This window comes from Ciona intestinalis, chromosome 12 (assembly GCF_000224145.3).
Source record: "Ciona intestinalis chromosome 12, KH, whole genome shotgun sequence".
Lineage (NCBI taxonomy): Eukaryota > Metazoa > Chordata > Ascidiacea > Phlebobranchia > Cionidae > Ciona > Ciona intestinalis.
Window position 1 is genome coordinate 3,696,277 of NC_020177.2, and position 16,972 is coordinate 3,713,248.

The window sequence follows — 16,972 nt, forward strand, 5'->3', positions numbered from 1 at the left end:
TTTCATTATCCTTAGTATTGTTTACAATAATTAGCATTAAAAGCGATTTCTTCACTATTACTATTCAATGCCACGTGGTATATTGCGCAACGATGTTGCAATCACTTCCAGTATGTTAACAGTTGTCATGTGAAGCGTTGTATATGTTTGAATGTTTCCTTCACCTAACATTCCTTTCGCAGTGACACTACTTATTGGTTTGTTTAGTATAATAAATATGCTTTACATTGAACCTGAAATAGGCCTTATCTTCTATTATAATTAGCCATTGTTTTAGTATCATCACACAATTCAACTTACTTGAGGTAAAAACCTGGGGAGTTCTTACTCTTCATAAAAGGATCAATTTTTCCTTGTTTTAAACCATCTTTGCTTCTAAGCAAATCTTCTGCAGTACGAGTTGAACAAAAAGAAAGAATATTTCCTGTAAATGCAAACAAATTCCTAATGACTAAAATTATATAGAGCAAGTATTATAAAATAATTTCTATAGATATTCAAAATTAAGGGATTAGTGTTTGTACCTTGACTTCGACTTAACTTGCCAGATTTTGTCTTTTTGTTCATTCTCAGATCTAGGTTTATTAATATTTTTCTGATTTCTCAATCTTAAAACTTAAAAACCATAAAATGTAGACGTTGGATTTCAAATAGTTGCTCTGTAAGAACGAGATTGTAAAATTGAATTAAAACAATTTTCATGTGTAGCAAATAGCAAATACGACTAGGCAGTAGGCACAAGTAAAGTTACTGATAAAACACAAAGTCATTTACGTTAGCACATGTTAACAATAAACATAAAACTAGATCCAAAACTTACATACATTAGAAAGGAACATAATATACACCAGAAATATCCTAATTTAAGACAACAGGCAAAATTCAAAACTCCATTATTAAAACATGCACAGGTAAAAAGGATATTATATTTAAAGTTTAAACTTTCTTTTCTTTGACTTTTTAGCAAAACCTTTCGATTTAGACTTTCTCTTTTTCGTTAATTTAGAAAGATCAGCACGATCATCTAACGCAGAAATATTTCCAAATTTTGTCAGCGAATCCAGCTCCGATCGACGAATCAACTCTCGCTCTGCATTCTTCTGCTTCTTCGAAACATTGAGCCGAGTAAAATAATCTTCCTCGAACCGCTGTCTCTCCTCACGGTCCCTAACAACCTTATTTTTAACAGAAGAATGATGCGAGATCTCCAACGGAGCATCCGTGGACTCCTGAGCAAGTTCAGAGATCAAGGAAGATTTACGAAGAGTTCGCTCTCGTAATTTTTCCATTTCTCTCTCCCCTTTCCCCTTTGTCTCTTGCTCATCATATTTCATCGCAGCAATATGTGGAGGGACATATTTCTTCGTCTCTTCAGCTTCTCCCACTTCTTCATCACTCTCCTCCTCCCCTCCAGCAAAGTCATCCAGATTAGGTTTAAAGCTTAAAGGATCATTTTCAACATGGTTACCAGAAGAAGCCGACTGCACAGCTTTATCAATCTGATATCGAAGTTTATGTTCCAGAGGAGCGATTTTTTCCAAAACAGTCCGACTCTCAATGACTCTATTCACAAACCCACTGTCACGAATACTGACTCCATTTACTTTGGAGTTTACAATACCAACTAGGTCAAGCAAATACGCCAACATCGTATTATTCTTAACGTCCAACAGCGACACACCGTTACTGGTCGAGATTTCTCCATCTATAACTCGTCTCAAGACTTCTTCTACTCTTGCAGTAACTGAGTCTGCCTGCTGTTCTAGCGATGCCAGGAGTGCCTGCCACTTCGGGACATCTTCAGCCAACTTTTCAAGCTGGTCCGCCTCATTTATTGTTGTCATTTCAACACAATATCGCAATTTACGATTTTTTTGCGTGCACTGTTATAGGACGAATATTTTATATCTTACTAGATACTAAACAGCAAGAACCTAACTTTTTAAGATGTAAAAAACAAATTAAATACACCAAAACAATACAAACCTTAATACTATACCTTAAATTTAAGCTGGATTTCTATTTTTTCACTTACACCACATGGTTTCCCGCGCTGTTTATTTATTTACTTGTTAAAGCGGATGCGCTTAGAGCATCGAAAAAAATATCTAAACATTTTGGCCCCTGTATGTCTACAGCAAACTGTATAATAATAATAATAACTTTTATTGGTCTCTTCGATTACGGTAGCGAAGATTTAAAAATATTTTAAACGAAAAGACAGGATATAGCGACAAAACAACAGTTGTTAAAACACGCTTACGTTAAAAACATATTTACATTTATTTGGAAGAAAATAAGCGTGGTCGCTAAACCCAAAGTTAGTATGGAGATTAGTTGGGTATAGGTCTATACTAACTTTGGCTAAACCTAGCGGACATACGAGCCATATATATTACATAATCATAGCACACTAACAGTATACTATGATATATTACCCCCAACTAATCACGTACAAAGTTACATACATGGTAACTCGTAAACGGACATGAGGTATGTAAAACAGAACTTCCGTATTATAACAACTACCGTTGCCCCACCAGGCGAAGTATGAGTCTTTTCATCCATTCAAAACAGAGGCAATATTGCGAGTTACCGAGAAATCAGTTGAAAGCAGCACTCAGGAGTGGCGATTAAGGAAGCGCATCCAACGCATATGGAGAGTGCGCCCTTTTGTCTTTCAGTATATCTTCTATGTCTTTATAGATATAGAGTGAGTTATAATAGGAATCTCGATCAATTTGGTTAAACTTGAATGTTTACGTTTTGCAGCGTCTGTGCGCAAAAGAGGTATGAAAAGAAACACAAAAGTTTTTGCTTTTGTAGCTGTCTTGGTAATTGGGTGTTTCATTTATAAATTGGCAGTCTCATTTATGTAAGTCAGTTTATGTGAGATATAATTTAAACATAAAACAGATAAAATTTTGACATTTTAGGTTTTCAAAACAAATTGAGTCTTGCGCGAAGCAAAAAGCTGTTCACAAAATAAGGACGGTCGTATCAGTACAGCGACCAACAGGTGAGTAATGCTGTGACATGATCGTGCGGGTCGTACACTATATCGTCAATATAGGAGATGGTTCTGGTTCACTAATATTTTACAGAAACAGAAATAAAGAGGGCAAAACATGCTCGAGAAATTAAAGAAGAATTGAAAAGTTTGTGGCAGGCCACTGAATTTGAGTTTAAGAGAGTTTTAAGTTCGAACGATCGCAAAAGATCTATTGACCAAGCTGAGAAAGATCTGCTGCAAAGGATTTGGTATATAACTTATATCACGCACTATTAAAGTAGTGTGGTTTTATTTTAAAAAAGTTGAGTTAATCAGCTTTTTTCAGGGCTTTAGAAATTAAATTAGAAACCGTTCAATCGTTGGATCTAACGTGGCAAGCTGATGTAGCAAATAAAACAAGCAATTTGGTGTCGGATCTAATTGAAAGTCATCAGGTGATTAATTTATTGACTAAACATTACAAATCATATTCTAGATGTAAGTAAACTTTGGTTTATATTTAGAATAAGGATAAGTTACACATAGATGCAGCCGCATCTATTCTACGATAGAAGGGGGGGGGCCCATTTTGGGGGGGGGTCACGACAATTTTTGTTATGGCTTTCATTTGTCGAATTCTAAGCGTTTTCATTTAGAACCCAAACAACTGCAACGAACGTGGACAGTTATTTGGACACCCGGAACTCTGTGGTTACGGATGCATGGTACATAACATCTTGCAACAATTCTACATGGCGCTGTCTAATAACAAGACCCTTTTCACTTATTCTACCGGTTCAATTTACTTGGGAACCCGAACAACTTTAAAGAAGCTTTTACAACCATACAGCAAAAACTGCTCGCCTCGAACTGGGGACTGGAAAGAGGTAAAAAGTAAGTAACTTACACTATAGTAGGTTGGGGTAAGATAGGACACTTTCATGTATTTCTTGACCCATTTGGTAGTAAACAAGAAATATTCACAGAATGATGTAATTGTAGCTTCGCGACCATAAAAGAGCGTTGTTAATTGTTTGAAACAAGATCGGGAAAGATGGGATTTAAGCGCTAACGATATCCCGACTTACCCCACAGTACTATACCTATATAACAACAAGTAAAAATATGAATTGTATTATGTTTGATGCAGCATTCAGCGATTTAAAGGTGAACGAGCTATCCTATATATTCAGTGAGCATTGCACCATGCCTGCACTCCGTCGTTATTCAGTGTTTACCGACGAGTTATGGAATTCAGTTGAACTTTTTCATGGAAACCCTAAAGCATGGCTGGCCGGGAAACTGGTCCGCTACATTACTAGACCAACACAAGAATTTTTTGATGCAATGAATAAATCGGCCGCAAAAATTGATTTTACAAGACCAATTGTTGGGTACGTGAGTCATATAGTAGGGTGGGGTAAAATGGTTTATGTTTTATTTTCTTTCTCGTCCCAATTTCGTAGCAAACAAAGAATATTTACAAAACTTTACATTATTATAAATACGTATCCTCACGACTCTAAAATAGTGTTACATATTCTCTTATTCCATCCGACTTTATTTGCAATATGACATTTTATTCCGTGACTTTTCCAAGGTTACACATAAGAAGATCTGACAAACTAAGTTTGGTCGGGGAATACGCGAGATCTCATTTATTCAGTGATTACATGAAACACGTCGAGGAATGGTATGGTAAACATGAGATGCGAAAAGCTATGGAAGGTTCCAGAAACAAAGTAGAACGAAGAGTTTACTTGGCGACCGATGATCCAGGAATCTGGAACGAGACACTCAAGTAATATGTTTTCTATATTTGCAAGCGTATGTAAGTAGGTTGGGGGATGGTGTGCATATTTTCTTTCTATCCTTTTCTCTCATTAAACAAAGAACATTAAGAAAATTATAAAACCGTATCTTCACAACCCGTTGTCAATTATTTAAAACACGATCAGAATATTTGGATAATATGGGCTAAAGGTGTCCCATCTTTCCCCACCCTCCTACCATTTTACTTATAGCAACTCATATTCTTTGGTTATTAATAACTCTAAATTTAGAGTCCAACATTAAGACGGTTTGCTTTTAAAAACATTTTCTTGATACAGTTACCAAGGATACGTGTTCATTGGACAAAGTCAATTTACGAAACGCGCGAGTGACAAAGCAACACGAGATACACCATATGGGTTGGTTCAGATTGCAAACGAAATTAACATTCTATCGATGTGCGACTTTATCGTTTGTACTTTATCGTCAGAGGTAAGTTAGACATTTTGGCTTAGTATAGTAGGGTGGTGGGATGACCCCATTATATTTCAATGGCTAAACCGTGGTCTTATAGGTAGGAACCCTTGCATACGAGTATATGCAAACCTTACACCTGAATGCTGCAGATAGAGTGATTTCATTGGATGCGGAATACGGCGTGTCTGGTGCACCAGTTGATGTACAACGAGTTTTATACAGCCATAATGTGGAAGGGGAACTTTCTTTACGGCCTGGCATGTTAGTAGCTGGGTACCAACAGTGGAACGGTTATTTTAATGGTAATGTCCATGATAAAGTTAGGCGTGATGCTGGTAATTGGAAATTATACCCAAGTTACAAAGTACAAGCAATACCTCCGCCTTTTGCACTTAAAAATGGTAAACTGAATTTGGTGTTTTGAACAATTAACAACGCTCTTTTAGTCGTGTGGTAGCCTACGATTATATACTTCTGTAAATACTCTTTGTTTACAACCGAATAGGACGAAAAAAAAACAACAGTTGAATATGTAATGGTTTTGTTTTATTCTATATGCTGGCTGGTACCCTAAGGAGAGTTCCACTCGTAGGAATTGGATCCGAGCTGGTCCATTACGCATATGCTTGTTACTATGTATACTTATCAGAGAAGAACATGCCTATTTATTAAAGTCTGGCTCTCTTGTTCCTATTTGCGATACTTCTCGAAAATACCCGGATGTAAATTCACCTGTAGTTAGCGAAGTTTTGTAGTTTTGTTCTTCATTATAAAACGAGATGTCTCTTACAAGTCTACTCCAATAATCATACAAAGCATGCGTATCCGTTTTGACGGCAGAATTACACAGAATAAAGAGAAGTTTACCGAAATATTCAGTTTTGTAATCGATGCCGTGTAATCAACCATCGGTATAAGAAAAAACACGGGAATGTAGCAAATGAGTCAAAAAAAATACCAGATAAAAGGTCAGTAACCCCATCGGTAACAGACTAGATCTAAAAACACTACCGCTACCGATTTAAAAAGGAAACAACAAAATAAACGGAAAGTAAACGGTGGAATTCGTACCGTAGTGATTCAAAAATAATTCAGAAATGATTTTTCAGAAAGAAGATATTTCATTTCCAAAAGTAATAAATGCTCCGTTGATTTCGCTTTGTTGATCACCACAAAATAAATAAAGTGGGAAAAAGAAAATACGCCAAGATTCGTGTCAAAAATGACGCAGTGCAAATTTAAAGTCAACAACGAAAAAATGAAACGCAGTCCTTAGACACGGTATCAGCAGTACGCACGGTGGGGAATAAATAAAATAGCATATTATTGATGTTGGGTGACAAGGCGGTCTTATATCGGGCCGTTTGAATTGAAAGCGAATTGAAAATGGCAACTATGAAAACCGCTTGGCACCAGTATATTTAGTCTGTGTTTGCGTTTTGCTTGGATATATTGTCATTGACGAACTAGTATTGCACGGTTTCTGGATGTGCTGGCGCTGTTGTACAACGCCGAAAACGAAATAAAAAAGCTTCTTCTGACCAACTAAATATACAGAGTATATAAAATGGTGCGTGGTAGGACGAACCGGATGAAGCATGTACAAAAAGTGAGCAACGTGTACTTTGGAAAGGTAGAAAAATAAAAGATCTCTGCCTTTAGAACCACACCTTATTGAAATAAGAGGCTGCTAGCCGGGGTAGTTGTACTGGTAATATAGTGGGGGTCTTTGGGGAACTCCAGGGGATGGGATTTGGTAGGGGGCTTGGGGGTGGGGCTGTTGGGGGTATGTTTTGTAAGTAGGGTTTGGATTTTGAGTGTGGGGGTACTGGTGTGACGTAGGGTAGGAAGGGGGTTTGAAATGTGGGGTTGTGTATGTGGATTGGGAATAGGAAGGGGGGTTAGGGGGCTGGTGGGGGTTGTTGTTGTAAAAGGGTGGGAGAGTCCTGGGTGATTGCGTAGGGTGATAAGAGGGTGTGTAATGAGGTGTGGTCGATTCGGGGTAATTTGCTACCGTTCGCTGCGGGGTAGGGTGACAGTATTGAGGGATGGGGTAAGGTGAACTTGTAGGGATTCCCCCGGTTGGATGAGGGGCTTGGTTTGTTGGTGATGTCATCAGACGTGGCATGTTTCGTGGTGACGTCATGACACGTGGCAATTCTCCTTCAATGGGGAAAGTTCTTGATACTGGTGGGGGATTGGGCCATCGTTGTTTAACTTGGGGCATCTGGGGGTAACCATCTGGGTATTGGTAAGGGTGATGTTGGGGTAAAGTGGATGGCTGGGGGTTCGGTGCTTTATAATGGGGGTTGAGACGCGCAATGAGGCTTTCTGCTTCGTTGATTACTCTTTGTTTCTCCTCCTCGTCTCTTCGCTCTTTCTCTTCTCTCTCTTCTTTCTCTTTTTGCGCCTTTTCCGCCTGGTGAGAATACGTCGGTAAACTTCGGCCAAAAATCTAACCAAAACATTTTTGTGAACAATAACATACCTTGACTTGGTTGCGCTTTGCTTCTTTCAAACCGTACTCTGCAGCGCCGTGGTTCCTACAGTTCATGCTCTTATGCTGGTAGAACACCATGGATACTCGGGAAGGCTGGAAACGGTTTGGATACAAAAGCGAGGTGGTCGCATGTAACTCACGTTTTGCGCATTCAATGAGAACCTGTTGGTAATAAGTTAATGTTAGGGTTATAAGGGGGTGTTATATTGCTGTTACGAGCTAGGGAGTGACTTTTAATAACGATTTTCCGTATGAGCAGGTTAAGACCAGAGAAGAGTTTTTGTGAAATAATTATTTTCACATAACTACACGCAAAAAGGTTGTACAAGTATAGTTTTAAAAGAATACAGATTATGCGGGTAATTTAGAACGGAGAACAAAAATTCAAATGTGCTTCTTAGTTTTCTATACTAACCGAGCCGTGGCCGGGAGCAATTGCCACTCCACCGATGTCCTGGTCCATGAAACTTTCCTCTGAGTCGGAATAAACATCACGACGTGGTAGGGGGGTGGGGTAGGGGGGCTGGGGTTGCTGGAACTGTAGGTTAGGGGGCTGCTGGGGGTGTTGGGGGTACGATTGGGTGGGGAAAGCAGAACCCGCTTCTGTTTTAACAGCAGCGTACGATTTTAGGTTGATTTTGTTTTCCTGTTGTGGGTAGTAAGCGACTTGGTCGGTTGATGGTTCACTTTTGACTGTAGCGAATGTTTGGTGGAAAGGATGATGCATTACTGTGTCTAATGATGGTAACGGGGTTGGGTGACCGTGCGGCATCTTGCCCGTGTATGTGGCCGGGGAAGGCGCACGGAACGCGGGGTTTAGAGCTGTGTTTTGCGGCGAGTTGAGCTGAAAGTTCCCGATGCTTGGTGAAGTGGACGAAAGACGTCGACCGAATTGAAACGATGGCGCTGGGCTTGGGGCTTGAGGTGTGACTGGCGGAGTTCCAAATATAGCAGGGGATACCGATTGATTTTGGGGCGTTTTTGCTCCGTGAGCATTTGGGCTGAAAAAACTACCTATAGACGGCAGGTTACTGTCGTCAGATTGCGTGACGTGTCTACGGTACGGCCACCGTGGCGGTGGGGAGAGAATGGGGTCTTTGAAGGTGCTGGGGTCAAATTTTTGTGGCGAAGGAGGAATTTTTAAACCAGAAGGGCTGATGGACCTGAAATTAAGATATGCAGGTTATATATTTTGTATGGTACGGTGGGGTAAAATAAATACCGTTAGCACCCAAAACCCATTTTTGTTTATCGTGGTTTGAACGACTAACAACGCTTTATCGGAGTCGTGAGGATACGGTTTTATATTTCTTGAAATGTTTTTGTTTACTACCAAATGGGATAAAAACAAGAATGAAAACATGTCCCATCTTATTCGGTGTATCATTTTAGAGTATTGAAAATATAAAGGCAACACGAATGTTACACGTCCAATATTAAAAAACTGCGGCGGTCACGAATATATAAAACGCATTACTGTAATCGTATACGTGATTCGCATTTCTAAAAACAAACCGATGTGACGTAATAAACCTACCATTGTTGGTTGTTCCACTGTTGCGTTGTTGCCATAGCTGGCAAACTTGTTAAGTTTTCCATTGACAGCGATCGTTTAGGTTTTCGTCCCCTTTTTTTCTTGACTGGGCTTACGTCCAAACCATCTTTAGTTCGCTTCTGCTTTCGTTGTTTGCAGGTTCCTACAGGTTTGTCACGAAGACGAACTTGACGTCTAAACCCGTTCAGTATCTATGAACAACAAGGAACTTAAAATATTCTGATTGAATGAATGTAGCTTGCTTTATCCTCGCGTGGCTGAAAACGACAGTCGTTTTATAACATGGATGTTTTTTCTTATACCTAGTGCTAGCTTACGAGTTACCACGTATGTAACTTTGTGTGTTTTTTGTATAACTGACAATTGGACATCCCATTTTTGCTCCAATCCAGTGATCACTAATCGGTTGCCTAATTTTTTAATCATAAAGAAGCAACCACTTACAGCGTAAAATATGCTACTTACTCGTGAGCGGGCACGAGGCGTATAAATAATAAAGTAAATAAGGATCATTTATTCATTTAAAAGTAGTTATATACGATTCAATATAAAATAACAGAAACTGTCTATACCTCAATAGAACCTTCTCTTATTTTCTGCCCCACCCCTTCAAACGTCCCTTCCTCGTTCGTAAGATCGAGTTTATACAAAGGTAGAACATGTAGTTGTTCGTCTGGTGGTTTCTGCCCAATGACGCGAAGCTCAGGTTTGGTAAGTGTCAGAACCTGGATGAAAAAAATGGTCAACACTGGGTTCATTTTGATGAAAAAAAATGGCCAACTCAAAATTTGTGGGGTTATTAAAAAACGTTTATAGCAATCGAAATTTATGGTGGCAAGTGCTGATACGACTTTTCTTTCTGAGTCATTTACCACGATTTAAGGTTTTTAGTTCTGCATTTTGCAAGTTTTTTCATGGATTTAGGTTCTTGGTGTTTTCATGTGAATTTCCAGGTAAAATTTGACGCAATTGTATTGGATTAATAACGTAAGTATTGGATTTGTGGCTTACCAGAGTTGTCCCATTCTCCATGTTATGTTGATCCTTGTGGGCATGTGCGCAGAAGTCCATACAGCAAGTGACGCCACTGAACGGCCGTCCTTCATTTGGTGGGTTGTAACCAAGGCGGCATTCTTGGCCCTCGCATTCTCTCTCAATCTAGACGTTGAAATAAAATAATATATAAAAATACAAAAAAATAATTTTTTTTAGCATTTTTAATGTTACGCTATAATTAAGGATGAAGAAATGATAGGTAAAAATAAATGTTCGCCCACTAAGTTACATTTGCGTTAACACGTAATCGGGCATGGGGTATATGAAACATAACACCAGTGTTACTACCCCTTTACGCGATGGTAAATAACGTCTAATCATTCATTTTTTTATACAACTACTGTAATACCTGATTCATATGTGCGTCAGGTGCAGCCGTTTTATACAAGACACTCATTGCGCTCGCTAGCCGCTGGCAGAAATCGGCCACGCAGCTTTCCGCATTGCTATCTTTGGTACCATTTAATTTAAACTTGTTTGGTTTTGTAGAACGAGCGAACTTGCAGCCATTGTAGTACATTGACCATGAACAACCGAATGAGTAAGACGCGCCACCTTTTTCTGGGTCAAAGCCCTGGCACGCACAAGTCCGTCTGAAAAATAATCAATGGTTAAGTAAACGGAACTTGGTTTTAGGATTCAGACAAACAAAGAGTATCTGCATATAACAAGAGTAACCTTTTTTTTACAAATTTTTAGACTAATACTTTGGGTACGGTGCACTGATATAGGTCAGAGTTGGGTCACTACTCGCTAAAAAGTTATTCTTTTAACGGCTCAGACGTTTCGTCTGACATCCGACAAGACTTCATTTGGAAATAAGAGACATTATCAGGAAATATCAGAAGTAACATAATAAAAAGTTGATATCTTACTCTTCGTTTGTTCCACAGCGTCGTTCAGTTGCCGTGCCATTGGTAGGAATAAGTTGTGTACATTTGTTGTAGCTGAAATCCGCCAGAGGCCGAGATACGCCTTCCCATAGCATTATAACGACCACCATAACAGCAGTTATACACCGGTGCCCAGGTCGCTGCCTGCACACTACCATTATCTTCTCCTGCTCGCTGGAACGACGGAGGACCCACTTTGCAATAGGACATCCACGTGAAGTCTTACCCTCTTTACCAGTGTAGCAAACCTGTAGTGGGCATTAAATATATTAAAACCTTTTTTTGAATAGATTAAACAAACAGTAGCCTAGCATTTCCGTGGAAAAGACTACACTATAGTACCGATTTTAAAGGTACATTTATATAAAAAAAAAACATTTCATGATGAAATTAAAGTTTGAAATGACTAATTTTAAACAGTTTTATAGTATTACTTCCTTGTAAGAAAAATGTTTGGTTTAACTTACCTTTTCTATTCTCAAGGCTCGTCCCGTAAAGCCACAGCGTTCTTCGAAGAGTTTTCGAATGCCTTGTATAGAATGGGAAGCTCCTATGTGTGTGTAGTATGGTGGTAGCTCCTCTAAACCATCTGAACCAGGTATACACGTACAACGAGGGAATATATGCTTCTTGGTCTCGACTCCGTTCGTGCCCTTGTATGTTACGGCTCTACCACGTAATTCGTCAGACGATAATTTCCCTGGTGTAGCTAGGAGCTCTGGGGCAAAGGTAGGTTGCTTTGTAGAGCTTGTACTTTCATAACTCGTTGAACGGGGCGTGCAACCTAATGGGGTTCGTGGTGGTGTCTCAAATGAAGGCATGAAGGTAGGGGTTGGGTATGATGGGGTTGGGAACTGGGTGGGTAAAGGAAAAGGCTCGCATTTTGTAGCTGGGATAAAGTTGGGGAGTATTCTACTTATATGGTTGGGTGGTAGGGGTAATCTCTGTGTTGGGAGTGTATTAGTAGAAGAGGGTTGAGGAGTTACGGCCCTCACAATGTTTTCAAGGGCTCCTATACCCTGGCTGCTGTATCTACGCAACAGGACTTTCTTTTTCGTTGTTTCAAGCGTACTGTCCAAGCCTGTGTCGCTGTCAGGTGTGCAACAGTCTGCCGAATGGCTTCTGGACACTGGGCTTCTTCTTGAACTAAAGTTTGGTGCGGTGAAGGCACGTCGTAGGGAGGTGTGAATAGGGCCACCGTTGCAAGTGGTAGCTTGTAGTTGAGGTAGATTATGCGAACGTGCTTCATTGGAAATTATACTGGACGTGCTGCAACGTGACGTCACAGCGGCCTCGGCAGGCAACAGGTTGGAGTTTGTATTACATCCTGTATAGAAGCAACAAGTGTTAATTTGCATGCTATTTCAAACTACATTAAACTTTAGGCCTCGGTAAAATCATTGGCTAGGACTTGAGAAAAACCTGCTATTTCTATTTCTAAGACTCGGTAATAAAAAAGACCGTTTTTTTTATATTTCATTTTCTTTATTCCATAAAGTGAGATAGAATGTGTATATTAAAACATAATAGGTTACGAAAAATGCCAAAAAAAAATAAAAAAATGAATATAAAATATATTATTGCGATCGTTTAGTGATTGATAAAAATACCTTCTGTCTTCGTACAATGCACGTTGGTGGGTGCAGCACTTGACGAAGGTTGCTCAAACTCGGACCCCTGCTGATGGGTTAATCCCGCCGAGGCCGCATGCAAGTTTTTTGCTTGCTGAAGGTCAGTGTTGGCTGACGGACGCTGCTGTATTGTTCCGTCATACATATTTCGCTGGCTGTCGACCGTGGATATGAGGTCAGCAGAATCGTAGCCGCTTTCACCAGGCGAAATAGTGGACTGCGGATCCGTGGGCGAAGATGCTGTTTTTATCTCGCCAAGCAGCGGGTTTGGTTTCGCCGGGTCGGACTGCCCGTACAGTACTGAGTTCATAGTTTCGGAAAAAGTCTTCTGTGCGTCAAAACGCCCCCGCTCGTCTGCTCGGCCCACTTGGTCGGCTTCAGCGACCATTCTTTGTGACCTGGCAGCAGCAAACGCAAGGTCTCCGTGGAATCTTTGATTTCCGTGCGAGACACTTCCGTTTTGGGTGTTTGGCGTGTGTTTGTGGGCGGGGAGACTAGGACTGCTGCCAGGGGGGGCTAAAAAATGATTCGATGCTGGGGATATTGACGACTGACCCATAGGATCGAGTTTTTGAACGTACGCGTCTGAAGGCGCAGGTGTCTGGGTGACGTGCGCTTGGTAGGTTATACTACCGAGTGTCCTCGCGTTTGGGTCTTGTTGTTCATGCCAGGGTCGATAGGTTTGCATGTTGCGCTGAAACGCAGGGTCAGAACTGCCTCCGCTGGGGTTTGAACCGCTAGGGTGCGGAATCTGAGGAGCTGCCACGTTAGAAGTGATAGGAGATGACGCTAGGTGAGGCATGCTGACTTGGGAAGGACTTGTGGTCTGTCCTTGTGGCATGTTAGCAGGTGAGTTGCCCATCAGGTTCGACATAGGGCTCCTTAAACTGCTGCCTGCTGAACCAGCAAAAGGACTATGGGACACAACTCCTGCAGGAGAACTTTGCATCATTGGACTTCTGTTGTTTCCACTGCCAATGGACTGGCCTGATAAGTGACGTGGTGGGACAGCAGGAAAGCATTCACCTGGGGTATTACTGGGTCTTCGCCCAGGGTGGGGGTATGCAGACCGCTGCTGTAACTCGTGCGGGCTCGTAAGGTTACTAACTGATGAATGGTTCGTTGCTATTAGGGGTGGGGCTTGAAAATTCCACTGTTTGTCGCTAGAGTGTCCTCTTGATTGTGGAACACGAGGTGATATTTTATCCGGTTGATTTATATGTGGTTGGTTAGGTCCATTGAATGAGGACATGTGTTCATATTGGTTGTACTGTTGGTGCCCGCCTGGATATGGGGCTTGGGGTTGCAAACCTGGGTGCCGGGAGTTTAGTTGCGCATTCGGGTAAACAGGGTGAGATTGGTGGGGCTGGTTGGGGTAGGATGGGTATCGCTGTGACCCAGGTTGCCCCATTCCTGGTTTGTTGGGGTAATCAGGTCTTTGAACATTGGATTGCTGGTATGGAAATCTACTGTTACCATTAGGTGTAATACTTGGGTTGGTGCTACAATACATTTGGCCGCTGTAGGAAGGGTTTGGGCTTGTTCCTGGTTGGTACATTTGGTTGCTCATTCCGTAACCTCTGTTTTGCTGGTCATAAGGGAGAAGTCTAGCAGATGGGTCTGAGGTTCTCTGTATTGGGGNTGGTCGGGATATTGCGCAATATTGGGTTGATACATTCTTGGTTGCTCTGTTTGACCTGGGCGTTGTGGGGTGTTGCTGGGTGCAGGTTGGTGGGTGGGAAATTGAGGTGATACGTTTGGGTTTGAAGTGTTTATCGAAGCCTGGCTTTCAGGGACACTTTCGCGTATATTCTGTTCTGTGGCATAACTCTTCTGCTGGCCAATGTTGGCATTAATGTACTGCTGTTGTTGCTGTGATGATTTGGAGTGGTCCTTCAATGGACTTGCCTGGTTGTGGAATGATGTGGGGGCGTTGAACTTTCGTAAATTGTTAAGTAATTGATCAACACCTGCAGAAGGCTCACAATCTCCAGAACCTGGCCCTGGACCTGGGGGTAAAATTTGGGGTGGGGGGCAACTTGAAAGCTGGGATGATTGTGGCTCAACTGGGATTGGCGCACCTGGTTTTGTTCCGTGGTCCCAACCGTAGTTTGGGTCCTGCGATGGCCGTCGTTGGGGGCTTTGTAGGGGTTGGGGGTTGGATGGGGTACTCTGTAATGAGTTACCCAAAGCAGTAGATGAAGTGTCGCTTAAGGAGTTATTAGAAGGCGGTTCTGTTGCTCCTGATGATCCGATGTTGCTCTCAATCGCTTGTAGAGCTTGGTTGATGAAATCTGACTCTTCTGTTGGTGCTGATCCTGCTCCTGGATGTTGAGGATCGGTGCTGGAGGACTCACTTGATGGGATCACACTTGTAGAGAACGTTCCGCTGTGAGGCTCAGGGTAAAAGGGCTGCTGGTGAAGATCTAAAAGAAATTAATATTTTAAAAGATGATGAACCTTATATGTAAACCATAAGACTGATTTCATGTCAGTTTAAATGTAAAACATTTTAACACAAAAAGCTAAAAAAATACTAATATTTTTTGAAAAACGATGAATTGGCAAGTTATTCAGGTCAGCATAGTTTAAATGGCAAACTCAATCAAAAAAAAAAATACTAAAACACCAGCATTCATAAGAAAAGATATTTGGTTTAATTACCGGAGCCAATTTCTGAGGACACGTTAGGTTGAGATAGATTTCGATTATCCGGGTCTTGGTTGGATGGGGTTGGGTGATGACTCACTGCTCTGCTAAGTTCACCAAACTCAGCAAAGTTAGGGTGCAACGTTGGGTGAACTAAACCCTGGATAAATAGATTATATGTGTATTAAATACTGTAAGAGGCAGTTGTACTTGTAGTTAATTTGGCATATATGGAAAATTTCGGAAAAGTGTATATAGTTTTCGGAATATGGTTTTTACCTGAGGTAGGTTATCAGTAGGTGCTTCTTTTGTTTTAGTGCGCTTTGGTTCATTTGAGGAAAATTCATCAAGTTCCTGTAGATAGATGAAAGAATGTAACTTATTTATCCCTGCTTGGTAGGGCAAATATAGTTATTATAACACCCTGTGCCAGCTCACGAGTTATGTGTATATGTGACTATTTGGGTGAAAATACTTTAAAATTTTTTGTAATGTATGGCTGAATATTTAGACAATCCGTAATGGACTGGAGTAATTGTTATTAAAAGTCTTGCTTTAGGACAAAGTATATGCAGATTTAAAGGCAAATATGCAGTAAAATATGATGCGTGGCTAAATGTTCATAAAGGGAAATAGTTTTGATGATTATCGAACGTTTGGTGGCGCTGTTGCGTCACTACAAAGCGGGAACTCTTGTCGTTGTTTGTCGCGCTAAATGAGGCTGGTTTTTAACTAGGTGATTACGCGGTATACATACTACGACACGTGTGCGCCACAATAGTGGGAAAAGGAAACCAAGCAAATGTGCGTGAGACCGTGTTACTCGTTGCTATTGTCGTTAATAATTAAGCCATCATTTGCTTTTGCACACCAGATGCTCGAGCAACGCGAGTTAGCTACATTTGTGTCTGGGCGTTTTCTAATACACTCGGTGATCGCCAGGAATTCGATTCGCGTCAGTTTCAACTCGAATTGAAAACAAGAACAGACTGGAAGGTCACAGTTCGTTTACGCGGAACTATTAACTTTAAAAGCCCATACGAACGTTGGCAGTGCAAGCCTCTACTTGTCGTCAGTTGTTCGCAACAAACACCACGGCTTACGTCAATGTAAATGCAATACAACTGCGGAAAGATGGTGCTGAATTCATTCCCTTTTATTTCGCAATGAGAAGCTTATGGCGGAAAATTTTGCCAGTTGTGTCTGCTAACTAGGATGTAACGTTACACCGGTAATGGCAACTTGATTTGCAGTCTTTCCGTGTAGGCACTAGCTAGGCAAAGAGCCGCTCGACCAACAGCTGCCAGTGAAACATTAAATCGATGACATCGGTCACGTGAGTAGACCATTCTGTGACGTCATAATGAAAGAGAATGGCGGCGCACTGAAATGGGCGTTGTTGACTAGCAAGTACTTTTGTAGGTTTTCTCAGACCAATGAATTGTA

General features: G+C 41.0%; 4 protein-coding genes across 6 annotated transcripts in view; 1 reads left to right on the forward strand and 3 right to left on the reverse strand.

Moving 5' to 3' along the window:
- The window catches only part of LOC100177218 (DNA replication ATP-dependent helicase/nuclease DNA2), a 17,637-nt gene extending 10,713 nt beyond the window's left edge, over positions 1-6,924 (reverse strand). The window contains exons 1-3 of the mRNA XM_018814350.1: positions 6,913-6,924; positions 525-659; positions 301-424 (exon numbers count right to left, since the gene is read on the reverse strand). Coding sequence (XP_018669895.1) covers positions 301-424; positions 525-567 — 167 coding nt within the window. The 5' untranslated portion in view covers positions 568-659; positions 6,913-6,924. The remainder of the gene's footprint in view (positions 1-300; positions 425-524; positions 660-6,912) is intronic.
- Positions 930-1,844, reverse strand: LOC100177904 (neuroguidin-like). Its single transcript, XM_002131139.4, has one exon. It carries the CDS (start codon positions 1,842-1,844, stop codon positions 930-932), a length of 915 nt encoding a protein of 304 aa, XP_002131175.1.
- Positions 2,323-6,230, forward strand: LOC100179563 (alpha-(1,6)-fucosyltransferase-like). 3 transcript variants are annotated; one of them, XM_026836986.1, is made up of 10 exons: positions 2,323-2,713; positions 2,773-2,875; positions 2,937-3,019; positions 3,111-3,261; positions 3,339-3,447; positions 3,649-3,886; positions 4,143-4,386; positions 4,593-4,793; positions 5,104-5,257; positions 5,340-6,230. In XM_026836986.1, exons 2-10 carry the CDS (start codon positions 2,793-2,795, stop codon positions 5,664-5,666), a joined length of 1,590 nt encoding a protein of 529 aa, XP_026692787.1. In that variant the 5' UTR covers positions 2,323-2,713; positions 2,773-2,792; the 3' UTR covers positions 5,667-6,230. The 3 variants fall into 3 exon arrangements, with proteins under 3 accessions (XP_026692787.1, XP_009860495.2, XP_026692786.1); XM_009862193.3 differs by having other exon boundaries at positions 2,325-2,713; positions 3,105-3,261; XM_026836985.1 differs by having other exon boundaries at positions 2,325-2,875; positions 3,105-3,261.
- Positions 6,105-14,909, reverse strand: LOC100181878. The gene is made up of 10 exons (XM_002125422.4): positions 12,857-14,909; positions 11,714-12,573; positions 11,229-11,494; positions 10,703-10,946; positions 10,309-10,455; positions 9,870-10,022; positions 9,280-9,488; positions 8,158-8,905; positions 7,731-7,904; positions 6,105-7,661 (listed from the first exon to the last, which is right to left on the reverse strand). The coding sequence occupies exons 1-10, from the start codon at positions 14,445-14,447 to the stop codon at positions 6,933-6,935; spliced, it is 5,121 nt and encodes a 1,706-aa protein (XP_002125458.3). The 5' UTR covers positions 14,448-14,909; the 3' UTR covers positions 6,105-6,932.
- Positions 14,910-16,972: the final 2,063 nt, after the last annotated feature.